This window comes from Scomber scombrus, chromosome 3 (assembly GCF_963691925.1).
Source record: "Scomber scombrus chromosome 3, fScoSco1.1, whole genome shotgun sequence".
NCBI lineage: Eukaryota > Metazoa > Chordata > Actinopteri > Scombriformes > Scombridae > Scomber > Scomber scombrus.
Window position 1 is genome coordinate 26060020 of NC_084972.1, and position 16336 is coordinate 26076355.

The 16336-nt window shown below is 39.4% G+C and overlaps 1 protein-coding gene across 1 annotated transcript in view; it reads right to left on the minus strand.

The window, feature by feature from the left end:
• Positions 1 to 448: 448 nt before the first annotated feature.
• The window catches only part of LOC133977675 (metabotropic glutamate receptor 4-like), a 132587-nt gene continuing 116699 nt past the window's right edge, over positions 449 to 16336 (minus strand). Inside the window, exons 7-10 of the mRNA XM_062415919.1 lie at positions 12993 to 13129; positions 10705 to 11640; positions 2863 to 3109; positions 449 to 498 (exon numbers count right to left, since the gene is read on the minus strand). Of these exons, the coding sequence (XP_062271903.1) occupies positions 449 to 498; positions 2863 to 3109; positions 10705 to 11640; positions 12993 to 13129 (1370 nt within the window). The remainder of the gene's footprint in view (positions 499 to 2862; positions 3110 to 10704; positions 11641 to 12992; positions 13130 to 16336) is intronic.

Here is a 16336-nt window from a genome sequence, read left to right on the forward strand (position 1 = left end):
TGATGCCTTGAGGATTTTAAGATTAATTATAATTTGCAAAACTGGCAGACAACATTAAGAACACCTGAACATATTCTTGATTTTAGTTCAATTTCAGTCAGCGCTGCTCAGGATGACAGAGAAGTCTTTGAAAGAGGGCATAGCTGAAATGTAAACACTCAAAAGGAAAGCTCCATCCTTCAGTCTCCAGGCCTCTGCCATGCAAGTATTTTTCTTTTTTTCTTTTTTTAAATTAGTGTGAGGCTTACAGAAGATGAAACCTTACAATTGTACTGTTATCTGTTCTGGTCCCCTGTTTGTCCATCCCCTGCACCTCTTTGTGGTCTGTCCTCACCATGTCACATCTTTGGGCAATGCTTCTGTGATCTCCACCCATACAATGACACATCCACTGCATGTTTTTCACCATCAAGTGGAAATCCTGAATTATGACACGAGCCTTTGTCCCTTAGATTGCATGGTTGCTGTAGCTGATGTATGTTTGCTTTGTTGAGAAACCTGGAAGAGAACAAAGAGAGGAGAGACTGAGAATCAAGCGGATTCAAGGTAAAACATCGTCACATATGAGAAGAGGTGTTGTGATGTGATGTGGGTGTTTTTGCTTGGCCCTTTTTTCCTGGTGTATTATTAAGTACAAGATGAAATGCCACATAATAGATGAACATTAGCTTTAAGTTGCTGTTTAGATGCAATGCAGCATTGTAACATAAATGCCAGTAATTCCCAAAATTCCTAAGCTCTTTCGCTTTTTTTTTTACCATCAATGCACAGCCTGTATTACCTACAGCAAATGGAGGTTTCAGTAAAGCCCACTGCACCCCCACCCACCCACCCACACAACCTCCTTTTCCTTCAGCTATCAGGCCTCAACTTTCCAGTTGTCTCCCCAGCCCGTGTTAGCTGATTCGCTGAGGTGGAGCAGATAAATCCTGACATATTGCCACCAGATCTACGCAGTTGGGGGAGCTGGCCCAGACAGGAATTTTTCAATTTCATCAAGCCATATATCCACACTGGCGATGACAATGACAAATGGTGCTTATTCAAATAGCCATGCACTGTACAGCCCCTGTAAACAGTAACCTCATCAGGATAAATTGCTGCTGGCTATCAATTCTGTGTCTTTGCCTTCTTGCCACTTATTGTAACAAAAGGCCCTATTAACCCTCAACAGGAACATAAAGCAAGAGAGGAATTAATGCTGCACTGTGTTTACATGTTGCTATTCTGATGGGCCTCACAGCAGCGGGCCATTGTTACTACCGTGCATAAAGTCTATATTGATTTATTTTTTTTGTGTTAACAGTAAATACAATGTCAGCGCTTTTATTCTTTGGTGAAGGGAAACATTTTTCTCTACTGTTGGTATGAAGAATTAAGGAGTAAATACAGTCTTAAAATGTGTGACAATAGGCTTGATTCCTTCTTAGTGCAGGACAGGCGGAGGGAGTGTATCTCCGTTGACAGACGTGAAACCTTTTCCTGCCAGAGGCAAGCTGAGGAAGAGCATTTTGGATGTCACATGAGTAATTTCTGCTGACTCATTTGCTGAAGTTGTTATTTACTTTACTTGTATAAATCCAGAGTCTGTCACTGATACAGTGGTGCTAAGCAGTTTTATTGGTATTGAGATTAGAGGGCGGCATGCTTCGAGAGATTCAGCTGCTTCAGAAAGTGAGAGTCAGATGTGACTTGATTATTTACAGTGAGTTTAAACCAGGTTCTGGCCTCTGTAGCTTAAAAGGTATAAATCTTTTGAACGTCACAGGTAGGTGTGGTCTGGTTGACTTGTGACCACACTCAGCTCTGAAGTAGTATGGTACTATGTGTATGGAAAGATACCAGTACTAAGCAGAGCTAGAGCAAACAGGATTATTACACTGGGAGTAATACTAAGAAAGTTGCCATTCTGCAGAAATACAGCCTAATGCAGCATTACTCTCTGTAGGTACCAGGGGAAGAAGAAAGAAAGAAAAGTTACTTTGAATTATGTTTTTGTGTTCAAGCAGGCTTCCCTGGCAAAGAAAAATCAGGCCAGTGGTTTCCAAGTTTGAGTTTGAGATATGAATGGACAGCATTTATGTAGCACTAGATAGTCTACCGACCATTCAAAGCAGTTTACAACACAGGCCAACATTCACCCATTCACACACACATTCATACACTGATGTCAAAGACTGCCATGACCTCTTCTGCATCAGAGACTTCTGACTTAAATAAGTCAGTTTACTAATTAGTTAATGCATTAATCATTTCACTCGTTAAAACTGTGGTGGGATGTTAATGGAGAAAGCAATGGTTAAAAAGAGAAGGTACCTTTTTAGTATGTGGCACATGTCATGATGTCAAGTTTCTTGTGTAGCCACTAAATTCAATGAAATAGTGATGAAAATCAGGTTTTTGAGCATTAAAAGAAAAATGACAAAAGACTAAAACAAAACAAATAAAAATCTCCTACTTGCCACATTTGAACATATATCTGAAGTGATTAGTTGTTGCATTGTTGAACAGCAGAATACGGTCTGTGTTGACAGCTATAATCCATTCCTTCATGGCTCTGCCCCCCCACCCCCACACATAATTGACAATGCTGTAATGCTTCCTCCTGACTCGCAAACGATATCCAATTCCTTCCCACCAAATGATCAACGGTGGTGAATTTACTGGATTCAGTGAAGTGTTAAATAACATGCTACACATCTGTTAATAAGTAATTATTTGTTACTCTGCTTCCTATCTCTGCAACAATTTGTTTGATTTACAGACAATGAAGGACAAAACATGCCCTCAGACAAAGAAAAAGAAAAAAAAATCCAGCAGGCTCTTAGTCAAAGTCTTCCTCATTAGCATTCATGTACTTACCTTGTGTTTCGAAGCTTTCGCACAGCTCGGTCTTGGCTTCTCCGTTGGGTCTGAGTCCGGCCTTGGGGTTGAACTTGTTGGACATGGTGGCAGCGGTAACCACGGCCTTGAGGCTGCGTGTACGCTTGGGCACATTCTGCTCGGGGTGGAAAAGAACCACGTAGACCTTGGGCATGTAGAGCAACCCCAGGGACACTGAGGCGCTCAGGCTCACAGAGATGGTTAGCGTGGTTGTCTGGATGTACATCTGCAAAAGGCAAATACCAAACATGCACAAAACAAACAGTTTAGTTTTTTTTTGGCACTGGCTGTTGCAGATATTTCTGTATGAGTAGCGGCCTGTACAGTACAAGTGACATCTGCTGTGTATCATTTTAGTTAGAGCATCCAATGACCCGTTTGTTAGCCAAGCTGTTGTTGAAGTAGTTTTTTACTGAGGCCAAAAGAGGCTTCAAAACTATACACTGCAAGTGATGCAATAAAACTTGTTTTAAATCAGCATCTCATCTGCTTTTACAGCACGTGTGCTGAACCAGACAAGGCCACCTTGTTTGTTTAATTTTCTGCCATGCTAGTTTTAATATGGCCATCACGTCAACCTGAACACAAATTTGATAACACCAGTCGATTGGATCATATTCTAACTCATAACAAGCAGGCCCATAAAAAAGAAACAAGCTCATGAAAATTTTACACTTGGTCAAATCCTCTGAATCAGGGGGGAGGGCAATGCTGAATATCATTCTCACTCATTCCATTTGAGTTGTTTACAAAGCTGCAGCAAATTAATGAGTCATCATCAGGAAAGCATAAAAGAAAAAGGAAAGCTTCTGTAATTTCTATACATTATGCTGTGTTGTGACTGCTTGACTGGCCATCCGAGAGGAATTACAGTTGTGAGTTGTGTTACACAAGTCATAATGTAACAGCCCTGCGGCCATGAATGCATCCTGACTTTTTAATGTTCTCTGTCTAGAACCAAAACACTCTGCTTCAGTCAATATGTAATGACAAAAAATGATAATGTACAACCAGATGTATAAATGATGCATACATACAAAAACTATGCATATATCATTTCATACATATAGCCTGGTATACACATAGAATGTGTGTATCTAGTAATATGCCAATTATTTTGTCGATTAACTGATTATTTGTGTGGTTTGTAAAATCTAAGAAAATTGTAAAAAAAAAAAAAAAAAAAAAAGTAAGTAAGAAAAGAAAAGAAATGTCATGTTTCCATAGCCCATTCTTACTACCCATGGTCAAAATGTCTTGTTTTGTCCAGACCCGGACATAATCATAGAGGAGTGTGAAAACCTGAAAATATTCATAGTTCGGAATCTGGAAGGAGTAAAAAAATGCTTTAATGAGTTTTTTCTGATTCATTTTCCACCAATCAGCTAATTGGCTAATTGACTAATTATTGCAGCTCTAAATGTGAGCACCTCATGCACACTTTGGACAACAAGTAATGTTTTTTTAACAACTCATAAGGGGGAGATGAAAAATTAAGGTGAGAGAGGGAATCTAAATAATAAAACATTTGTTTCAACTGTTAGTTTCTTTTTGCAGGCACACAGCAATTTGTAAAATGTCAATCAAAGGCATATTTATAAATTTAATTTTCATATAGTGTGATCCATTTTTCATTGTTCTTTCATTCGGTTCATCATTTTAATTCCCTTTGTTGATGTCTTTAATTTCATGCTTCATTGTGAAGCCCTGTTAAGTCAGTACTATGAACTAAATCACTGATTATGTTTTTTTTTATGATGAAGACTGAGATATCAGTTCTGATAATGTGTACACCTGTATGTGACAATAATGTTTTCCACATAGGAAATAGCCTCCACTTCCTGTCTCATATTCCCTACTCTGAGTCAAGGGATGCAACACAAATGTTCAGTATATTTACTTTAATGTGGACAGGAACTGGCAGTCAGTATCCTCTTTTCAGGAAGACATTTCATATATGAAAATATGAGAAGCTGTTATTATTGGGTTTTCCCCAAGTGGGTAGTTCCAGGCCTGAAAAGTGAAGCCAATGCGGAAGTGCGTTAAACCTGCATTCTCTCTAATGGCCATCAGGGGTGACTCTACTGGCTTCAAAAAGAAGTCTACAAGAAAATTACCCTACTTCTCACTTGATTTATTACCTCAGTAAACAAGTTCCTAATGAGTTTGGACTCAATCACTAGCTTCAATTCTTCTTCAATAAAACACGATTTTTGAATTTGTAAATTATGGTCCCATTTAATTTAATTTGATGACTAAGTAGGGTATGCTTTAGGACATGGTTACATTGTACTTTACAAGACGCTACAATGGCAACAACATTGGTTAGGTAACTAAGCTAACAGCTAGCGTTAGATTCAGCTCCACTTCTCATTACTTCTGTCTCCAAAAAATCCAAGATGGTGACGGTCAAAATGCAAACTTGAGGCTTCTAAATGCGAGTCCACAAACCAATGGATGACGTCATGCTGGCTAATCCCATTATCTTTATACCGTCTGTGACTTTACCAGGGTGGCAAAATCATTGTTTCTCTGCAAATTATACAGTATTATTGGCCACTCTTATATGTCAAAAACATTTATCAAAATTACTATCCCAAATCCAAATTCAATCACTAAGCACCAAATTCAGTCCTGCTCTAATGTTCCAGCATCTGGTCTGAATCTGTCGCTTTGTGAAGCAACCCAAATTATCAGAAACATTTCTCACACTGCCTCAAGGAAAGACTGTTTATACGTTTTTTCTTCTACTTTTAAAAGCATTCATTAAGGCATTTTTAAAGTTCCTGTCAAAGGCAGATTATTTAACAGTTAAGCAACTGAACTATTTCTTTTGATTAAAAAACAAAAAACAAAAACCTAGCTGTAATTAAACCACTCTCATATGTCATTGTTCTTAATAATGCATGCAAAACCAAATCAGAAGCAAATATTTCCTGTGGCCATGAGATTAGAATAAACTAATACATTCCCTCATGTGTAGGCATTGCACCATGAACTGTAAATATTTTATATGGTTCTACCTTTAAAGCAGTATCTCTTCCTTTTGACTGGGAGAGTTTTCATCTGCTGCTGAGTGACCCCCAGTAGGTCTCTGCTGGTTATTCATCAAAGCAGAGTAACATTTAGCTCCCCAGATGTGACCTCTGCTTGAGAATATCTTGTTTGTTTTTATTATTTGTGACTCTTCACTGTACTTTCCCTCCGGGCTGGCCGCATCTCATCTCAGCTAGCCCGGGTAACCATGTGGGACCGCTGGGTAGAGTGAAGAATGGGAGAATGGAGGCTGTATGATAGAGACAGCTGCAATGGTCCCCTCCCAGCTGTAGGGAGTGTTAACCAGTGAACTGCTCTGGGCTCGGTTCACTGCTGCCTTAGGGATGGACGGCTGAACCCAAGCTGTTACACACATAAACAGAATAAAAATGTTGCTGCTGCTTTTCACCCAATAATTAAACTCTCCAAAGGCATCCTTGTGGTCATTGATATTTGAAATTTGTCACTGATATTGTACAGTTGGCGACGACGACTGTGTAGTGCTTTCTAGCCGACAAGCAAATGTGACGCAGTTTCTGAATCATCTCAGTTATATCTTGGGCATTACTGTGCTGCAGTGTGTTGTTATTCATCAACTACATCACATGTTATTTAAAAGCTAATGTCAGTTGGTATATCAACCTCACTGATTTATTGTTCTAACTTGAAACACAATTTGTCCAACTTGTCACAATACAATTCTGCTAAAAGTTGATAGATGATAATATTGAATTACTGCTCAGCAGTTTATTTGAAATCAATATATTTCTGTCTGGTAGTTTGTCAGATAGTATCAAGGTGCCACTGGATGAAAAAAAAAAACCTCAAACACCTACTGTACTGCTTCATGGAGCATGGAGTCCTGTTTTTAGTGTCAGACCAACTCCAGTATTCATTTCAATAATTTGTTTCTCCTCATTGCAGCACACCTGAGCGTGCACAAGCTGGAGCTCATGAAAGCAACTCGCTGTAAATCTCACACACCTATCATCACATTGCCATCAGCATATCTTGCCTGTGGGCAAACATAACCTAGAGTAAGCAGCACATGGCAGCATTAATGCATGAACTAGATGCAAAGAATACAATGAGGATCTATCAGAACATGATAAAAGGAGTCAGCAAGGAGTAAAAAAAAAAAGAATGTCATCAACACTGCCTACAGAGAGAGCAATGCAACAGAATGAGAACGCCTGTGATAGCTGATAACGTAAGATTAATTTGAGAGTTAAATATAAACAGTTTCTATTTTCAACCAGGGACTCTGGAGAGCATCTGCGGCAGAATGCATACTATCAAATTCATTTAAACTGGATAATTCTCATTCTACATTAAGCTATTGCATTATTTCACAGCATGGTATGGAAACTGAAAACATTCAGCAGAAGGGCTTGCAGCATGAGAATGCAACTATAATTGCACTCTAATTAAACTAATAAACAAATATAAGCCTTGGGGGACACAATAATATAGCTTCATGGCAGAATGTCATTCATAAAAATCATAGTCCTTTGGCCTTTATTAGCTTCACTGCATGTTCACCCATTATTCGAGCAACGATAGGTCAACAGGGAGACCCAGAAGGCTTCCTGTGCTGTAGGCCTAATGAAAGCAACAACTGCTCTCCGAAGTCCAAGATGTTTCTCCGCTCCCTCTGCTCTGAAGCATCAATCCTCATTATGTATTATTGGGCCTGTGGGGCCTGTGAATAATTCTGTTTATCTTCGGATTGAAAATAGACAAAGAGAGAGGGATGGAAAGAACCGGAGAGAAGGGGGGTGTAGGGGTACAGGTAGCAGGGAAGAACACCGAACCAACACTGTCACAAGCAAACTCTTGTCTGACATCTGTTCTCGTTGAACTCACTGCAACTCCCACACTTTGTCTGACTAGTGCACTAACAGCAGTTTTTGTCGTCGAGTTGACGGTGCCAATGTGATGGAGACTTCATAGAGAAATAAACAACACCACTCAATTCATCAGTCCATTCATGCTCTATAATGGCAGGAGCTCTTTGTGTGGGATGATTAAATTTGAACTGAGCCTGTTGTGCTGAAGCTACATTCCCATGCATGCTATTGTCTGATACAGTCCCCCCTCCCTCTGTGTCTTTGAGACAGCCGCTGATTTATACTGTTTCTCAAGGTAAGCAGGTGTCACATCTATTCCTGAAGCTAGCATAAAGCACAGCGATCACGCTCCATAGATAGACCAGATGTCCCTGTTTGAATGATAGAGAGAGCCTCCCATGGCATTTGTTACATTTATCCTGGCACTAGATGACAAATAAATGACAGAGCTTGTAACGCTGTGGCAGAGGCCCTCTGTAAACTGGTGATGAGCACATAGGCAGTTAGATAAGGTAAATCAAGACCCGGAGGAAGTAGAGCATTTAATTTTCTCTGAAAGGCGTGTTAACATAGGCTGTGAGGCTTTGTGGGGCCTGTCATTTACAGTACGATGATTATGAGGTGTGTTTGCTTTGACATGTTAATTCCTTAAATAAGAACATTGTTTATGTAACAGCACAGAGAATCAGTCACATATTTTCCTTTTTTTATATATCATCTAGCAGTAGAAAAGCTGGCTACATTATGGCTAGCTTTAAAAGCAGTCCATGACAACAAAGTAACTTAGTGCTATATGGTGTGACTAGACCAAAACTATATAAGTATTTAAGTACATTTTTTCAGACGCAACACTCTTTTAATTATATATTAAACAAGATTATTCTCACTCAAATGAGGGGGAAAAAAATTTAGGACATTTCCCTAAAGCAAAATTTACATTTCCTGTTCCATCTCATGTCTTACCTTAATGTAGCTCAGGGCAATGGTACACAATTTCTAAATGATAAAAGTAGAACCATCTTCCAGCCATTGTGTGTACAGTTTTCTACAGGAAATTAATGAGAGACTAATCTAGTTTAGTGTTTTATACAGACCTGAGAAGAGTTTTTCATAGTTTGTTTGAATTCAATTCATCTGAGGTATGGAGGAGGAAATAAAGATTACGACTTAACTTACCCTTCAAAGATCTTTCTCACTTCTGTTTTACTATTCAAAGCCATGCTATCTAATGGATTACCTCATCCTCCAAAAAAAGCTGTTCAATCTCACTGTGATTGTATAATTCTCTTTCATCTTCAGAGAGAGGAGATGAAATGATTAAACAAAGAAGTTGTGGCTGCTGTTGACATGTGACTTAAGATGTGCAACATTCACATTAAAAAATCATGTGGATTTTGCAGTTGGACTGTTTCTATCTTCTTTGAGTATGTTACTGTATGTGCATGGTGATCAAGAACGTAGAGTGATGGTAGTTTCAGTTTATTTTCTTGAATATATTTCAGTAAATGTGACATAAAGCAATCCAAGCAGTGTCTATTGAACTCAGTAGGTCTCTCATTGTTTTCAACATGAAGAGGCTGTTGCTCAGTTTCAGTGTTAAATGCCAGCAGATGTACGGTATAAGAGAGAGCTAATATGCAGATTCACAGCAGTGTGGTGTTAACACAACATGCAGCATATGAACTGCTGGTCACATACTACATTATTAATGTGGTTCAATTGGCTGCAGTCATATGCAGATTTCCTGCAATGCTGTAGACTGTTGAAATTATTTTCGGATGCTGAGCGTGACAATGTGCACACTTGGTCTCTCAAGAATGTTTTTCCACAAAGGTAACTATCACTGCCAGTTTTCCAGGGCAGCATTTTGATGCATTGTTTTGTTTAATCCCAAGGGGGAGGAGGTAAAGATTAATTTGTTGCATCTGTCAAACCCATGCTGTCACTGCTGATAGTGTCCATGCCAGTTTGAGGCTTTTCCCTCACCACTGTCCTCTCTTGTAGCCACTGAGCCCCTTTTGTAACACTGCCAAAAGACCTCTTTCAATTGGATCTACACATTTCTACCGTGTCATTGTTGCACCCCTTTGGCTTTGTACCCAGACTGTCCCCTCTGAATGTGAGTTCCAAGTCCAACCTCCATTTCCATGTCCCTTTCGGATCCCTCTTGACCTGTAGCCTCCCAGTGCTCCCACTGGATGTGATCCAGGTCCACCTTTCATGAGTTCAGGCACATTGATTTGACATGGGAATACGAGTGTGAGCTTGTGTTTGTGTAAACAGCTCATCTCTCTCTCTAATGCACTGTGGCATACAGTCATCACATGTATATGAGTCACAGGCGTGTGTGCTGCCTGCAGAGTTAATATAGACTGAATTTATAAAACTGTATCTAGAGTTGGTAAATTGTAAGTATGTTCAGAATCAGAAAGCTTCTACATGACATTTGCCTTTTAGTTATTGTTTTGGCTGTTGAGTTGCATTCAATTATTTTTTTTAATTGCTCAGGTCATAAAATAAGAGCAGAACAAAATATTTTAATATGAAGTAAGTGAAAATTGGTTTGCCTTTATGGGAATGAGGTACAAGGATTAGTGAATTGCAGTTTTATGAAAAAGTAAACTAATATACAGTGATGGAAAAATACTTGTAGTATAGAGTAGCCCAAAAAGTTTTCCCAATTAAGTTCCCTTAACATGTACTTCAGTAAATGTACTTTTCATCACTGCATTGTAATATTTTCCTGTTTAACTATCCTGTCCAGGTGTCCTGCCTACACACTCCTGCAATGGCAGAAATTGATTCCAAACATCCTGATTAATGAGCTAAGAGGAAGTAACCAAAACATAAGGTAACAGTAAGCAAATAGATTTCATATTTAAGAAACTTTTGCAGACAAAAAACAAACAAAAAAAAGCAATAGTTGTAATCTTACCTTTTCTGTGGACTGTGAGGTGCCAAAGAATATTGGGATGAATGCTAGCCAAATAATGCAGGTGGTGTACATGGTAAAACCAATGGGCTTGGCCTCATTGAAGGTCTCGGGCACCCCTCTGGTTTTAATGGCGTAGACTGTACAAGTGACCATAAGCAGCATGCTGTAGCCCAGCAGGCAGATCAGAGACAGGTCAGAGATGTCACACTTGAGCACACCACGAGCCAGCACCGGGTTAGATGTCCTCTGGTCCTCATAGTCAATGATGGCTTTGGAGGGATCCACGCCAAACCAGATGCACACACCGAGCAGCTGCACTGATGCCAGGGTGAACGTAATGGCTAGCTGGGAGGCCGGAGAGATGAACCTGGGAGCGCTCACAGACATTGAACCCTGCTCAAAGATGCGGTAGATACGATTGGTTTTAGTAAGCAGGGCAGCATAACTGATACTCATGCCCAGACCCAAGAAGATCCTGCGGAGGGAGCAGATTCCTACATCGGGGGTAGAAATCATTAGGAAAGTTGTAGCATAACAGAGGAAGATGCCAGTTAGCAGCACATAACTCAGCTCTCGCCCTGATGCTTTTACAATGGGAGTGTCATTGTAGCGGATGAAGGTGACAACCACAAACAGAGTGGCCATGATGCCAACGACTGCAATAAGCACAGGGATGACTGCCCACGGAGAGCTCCACTCCAGCTTAACAATGGGGATTGGAACACAGCCGGTGTGATTCTCGTTGGGCCGCAAATCAAAGCGACACATCTTACAGGTGTAGGTGTCCGCCTGATACTGATAGCCATCGCAGCGCTCACAGTGCCAACAGCATGGGATGCCCTTCACGATCTTCTTGCGCTCGCCGGGCCGACAGGGGTGGCTGCAGATTGAGGAAGGGATCTGACGGACACCGCCAGGCCACTGCATCGTACTAACCTGCAAAGGAGGCAGAGAGACACAGATAGACATGAATGGACACAGAGAGAGATAGAGGGAGACAAAGACAGACGAGAAGAGATTTGTTGTGTAGTAAGCTGTCCATATCCTGTAAAATAGCGGCATGTAGAGGTAGTGATGTTTTATTGATCCAAAAAGATGCTCTGGACGCCTGGAGCTCAAGGACAATCTAAAGGGTGATTACTCGCTGTTTGGGTGTTTGAAGCAGGGCTGAAGTACCAATCTGTACACTCCCATGCTACTTGATTTTATTTATTTATTTAGATGGGGGGTAGAAAAGGGCAAAGTGGGGGTCAAATAAAGCATTACTTTAAGATTCAGCAATATTTTCCAGGGGGAGGTCAAATTATCACAAGGGCAAGACACAGGACTAACGGGCCAACATATTGTTTGCTCTGCAGGGAACTGACACAGTGCTTCTCTTCTCTCTTATTTATTTATTATTTTTTGGCTTTGGTAAATACAGTGTTTGTTTGTGTTCGAAAATCAATACTCTGCTGTCTACAATCAAAGGTATACAAGATAAATTCTGCTCTCCTTTGTGGATTTCCTGTCTTACGCGAGCATACTTGTAAAGATAAATTAAATGTGTTTTTTCAAATGGGTCTGCTCTCTTTAATGTTATGTTATCAATTTCATTCAATTGTGTCTGCTCACTCAAAGCCAGTAAATTTGTCTCCGAATATGCATTTAATTAAGAACTCAAAGCTCACTAATTAAATACAGTCGGCTTTAGACTCAGAATTGGCAAGTTCTACAGTAGGTGCCCACCATAAGCTTTTCTGTTGTCTCTTTTTTTCTTCTCCACAACACATGTTGTTGAAAGAGGTAAAGAAGACAAAGCTCCTCTCATGCAGCTTTATGTGTTCAATTGTACTCTGCTTTGCCTGCCCAAGGCCTCCTCTTCATTTAGTCAAAACATAATTTGTTCGGTTCCTTTATGTAATTTACTGTTGTAATACCGTTACTTCATCACACCCCGTTCCCACAGTACTGTTTTTGGAAGTCAGTGATTCTGTCTGGAGAGATGATATTAAATATGTCTGTCCTTAAGCTCTTATGGCTTTCTTTTCATCACAGTCCGCCCTGTTAATCATTTAAAGTGCCCTCTGGATATTTACACCTTTGAAGATTGCACTAAGCGCTATCAAATGATTCAGGAGGAGTTAGTGAGCAAACATGCAGCTGCCGAGCTGCAGAAAACAACTTTTCATAGAGAAGGATTTTCACTGCAATCACTAACACACACATACGTAACACTTGTAGGCTGAATGTCGTCGATCCTTTTGTGTGGGAATGTGTGGGTAAGGAATAGAAAGGGGAATGCTCACGTTTAGCTGGAGATGATCCGTCCAATCTCCGATGATTTTGTATTCAGCCGTTTGGTCCTGGATCTGGTATTGGTAGATCTCGTAGCGCCCGGGGGCATCTCCGTTTTCGTTGAAGAGAACTGGGTTGCCAGCTATGCCTAAATGAGAAAATAATCACACTATTTACTACATGTGTATTGAGCTATTTTCAGTGAAGCATGAATCTGTGAAAGCAAACTAATGTGTTGTCATTGTTACTGTATTTATTACAATTATCAGTGTGAATCTGATTTTTCTTTTTAATTATCTCTTTAATTCTACAAGATGGCTAAGAACAACTACTATGTTTGCAGTAGATGTGTCCTCATGAAAACATACAGGTATAGTGTATATTCTAGGAACTAGGTTCATATTACATGATTTAGTTTCCCAGTTATGTTGCAAGGTAGAAAGTATGTGTAATGTGGAGTTTCAGGGTAGTCAAGAGGCATGAAGCAAGTCTTACTTTCATGCCAGAGACCTGAGTTCATGTCTTACCAAATACCAACAATTAACACGGTTTCTTTTACCTTCACCAAGATCCAGTTAGACTCAAATGTCTGATTAGTTCAGGACTTCACATACACTCATTGAGCACTTTATCAGGAACATCTGCGCAATCTAATGCAATCCAATACAACAGCTCTGCCATAAACTCTACTTTTATGAAGCTTACAAATTTAGATTTTCAATTCAGAAAGGTGATAATTCTACTTTATTTTTATTATTGAGGTTGGAGTGGGTGGTGGTAGTGTACTGGAGTGTGTGTGTGTGTGTGTGTGTGTGTGTGTGTGTGTGTGTGTGTGTGTGTGTGTGTGTGTGTGTGTGTGTGTGTGTGTGTGTGTGTGTGTGTGTGTGTGTGTGTGTGTGTGTGTGTTATGATAAGGGAATGGACAAAATAATTAGAAACACTTTTCAGTATAATGCACTCCATAAAGTATCACCTTATCAGCTTCCTGACAAAGTCAACAAGAAGTGAAAATAAGCTTTGTGAATGTAGAATATACGGCAGAGCTGTTGTATTGGATTCCATTAAATTGCACAGGTGTTCCTAATAAAGTGCTCAGTGATAGTAGGTGTGGTGTTTTGCTCATTGACATCTGTTTCCAGCGATGGGAGAAACAATCGGGCAATCATTTCAGGCTTGCAGGGATGGATTAACAATGTGGATGTTATCTTCCTACATAGCTCATACAACCATGAAAAAAGTGACAGAAAAATTGCCATAAGCATCAGATGAGATTGATGGAGCTGTACAAGGTTTCGTAAGCAGGGTAACAGGAATAATGATTCTTGAATCAGTGGGTTTTTTTTCTTTTCCTTTTAGATTGTGAAAAATGTTTCTCCTTAGGCTTAGGACAAAGCAAAACAACAGTGTCTCAAACAGAAACCTGAACATTATACCAAAAGCTGAATAAATTAAGAGAAAACAAAAAAAGGCAATTCAGTGTTGATCTTTTAGCTTTTTAACCTTAATGATGCTGTAGTTGTTATGTGCAAATGTTGTAGAAATAAATTATTTCTTAAAGGTTTGCACTGAATGTTCACTGAGGATAATCAGGGCCTTTTGCAACCAGCTCTGTGTTGCTGTGTACTGAGCAACATCTATTAAGCTGGACTGCATGGTAACAAGGCCTTTGGACAATTAAAATCAGATATTACACAACTGGATAATCACAGGAACCCCAGCTGCAACTGACCCTCTCTTGACCACAAGCACACTCTTCTCATAGTTTGTCTGCACAAGGTGTCCTCTGCTTTATCATTGTGATAACAATGTATAACAATGTATTCCTTTGTGCAGTTTTAAGACTAGCTGTAATAATATGTCACAAAGACAGCACACCAAAGACTTCTCTGTTAACTATCCCCAGTGGAAACTAGATGAACCGAACATCCAGTTCAGCGAATGTTTAATCACAGTAGAACATGGAAAGGTTCTCCTAGGAGGGAGAACGAGGGAACTTCATGTCTAATTGCTTTTCCCATCAACTTTTACAAACAACTAAACCTTCAAACACTGATTAAAGCTGTACTGTAAAGCCTTTTTTTGCCACAGCTGTTTTATTATTAAGCCTCCCATAACACAATGAGCATCCTAGCTAAAAACAAACGGCTAAACGTGGCCAATTGCTGATGATGGATTTCTGCTGATGAGTTGTTTTTTTGTTTTTTTGTGCTCTTTGTTTCGATGTTGGAGGAGGCAGCACCCTAATCCACATCTCGATGAGTCAGCCTTGCTGGATTACAGCATTACTGTTTTACTCTGCCTTGCCTCTATGACAATGATGCCCACATCACAAAGCAGTTAGTGATCATGGGAGGATTACAGTGACTTTATAAAACAGAGAAGAATCATGTTTAAAAAAACATATAAAGCACATCAACACTATCATGAATCTGTCATGTTTTCTATCAAAGATTTTAATCGTACCAGGCTACTTTTCTTTTTTTCTTTTTCTCCAATCTCTCAAGCTTTTATAAGAGCTTTGACGCACTCTGCATTCCATTGTCATGTTTGCGGTTATGTGCTCAAGACTGGAAGTTTGCACATGGACACCAACGTTGCTAAAGAGAAAATTAGACCTCTTCAAGAGAATAATGCAGCTACCCTACCAACACAACACTGCTGATACGATTATATTTAACAGCTCTTGGTCTTGCTTTTTAAATTATGTTATTTTTATGGCTTGACAGCCCTTTTATCACTGCTTTGAGTTACTGTAAATGTAATCTACAGTATATGAACCCATTACACCTATTACTATACAGGTTTAAGTCTGAAAAAGGCCATTGAAAATAAAAATCAGACCATACAAAATTGGTTTATCGTGTATGCAATGTAATATCATAGAGGCCTAATATGTATGTTTGACAAATTTAATTTACAGGCATATGTTTGTATATTGTAAGACTGAGCAGGTTTTCTTGTGGATATATTATTTTCTGGTTATTTTTGTGTGTATTTGCATTAAATGCTAATTTAAAACATGAGCAATTTTACTCATGCATTTACAAACATCAGTGATAGAATAATGCCAATCCCTGTATTAATCAACCTGTTAACCAATTAAAAAGTGTGTTATTGATTTTTTGTTTGATCACAGATTGTGCCTTTAATATTATCCACAGTCCTTTCAGACACATTTTCTCTCACATTCTTTCACATTTTTTCTTCAGTTTACAAGTTAATGCCCCAGCCAGATCATGAGAGCTTTTTGCTTAATTACATCAGGTACATCTTTCCTGGGAAAAAATCATCACAGATAAAAATGTCACAGCAAAGACAGCAGTTTGAAATAAATGAGAGAAGAATTAGTTCGGGC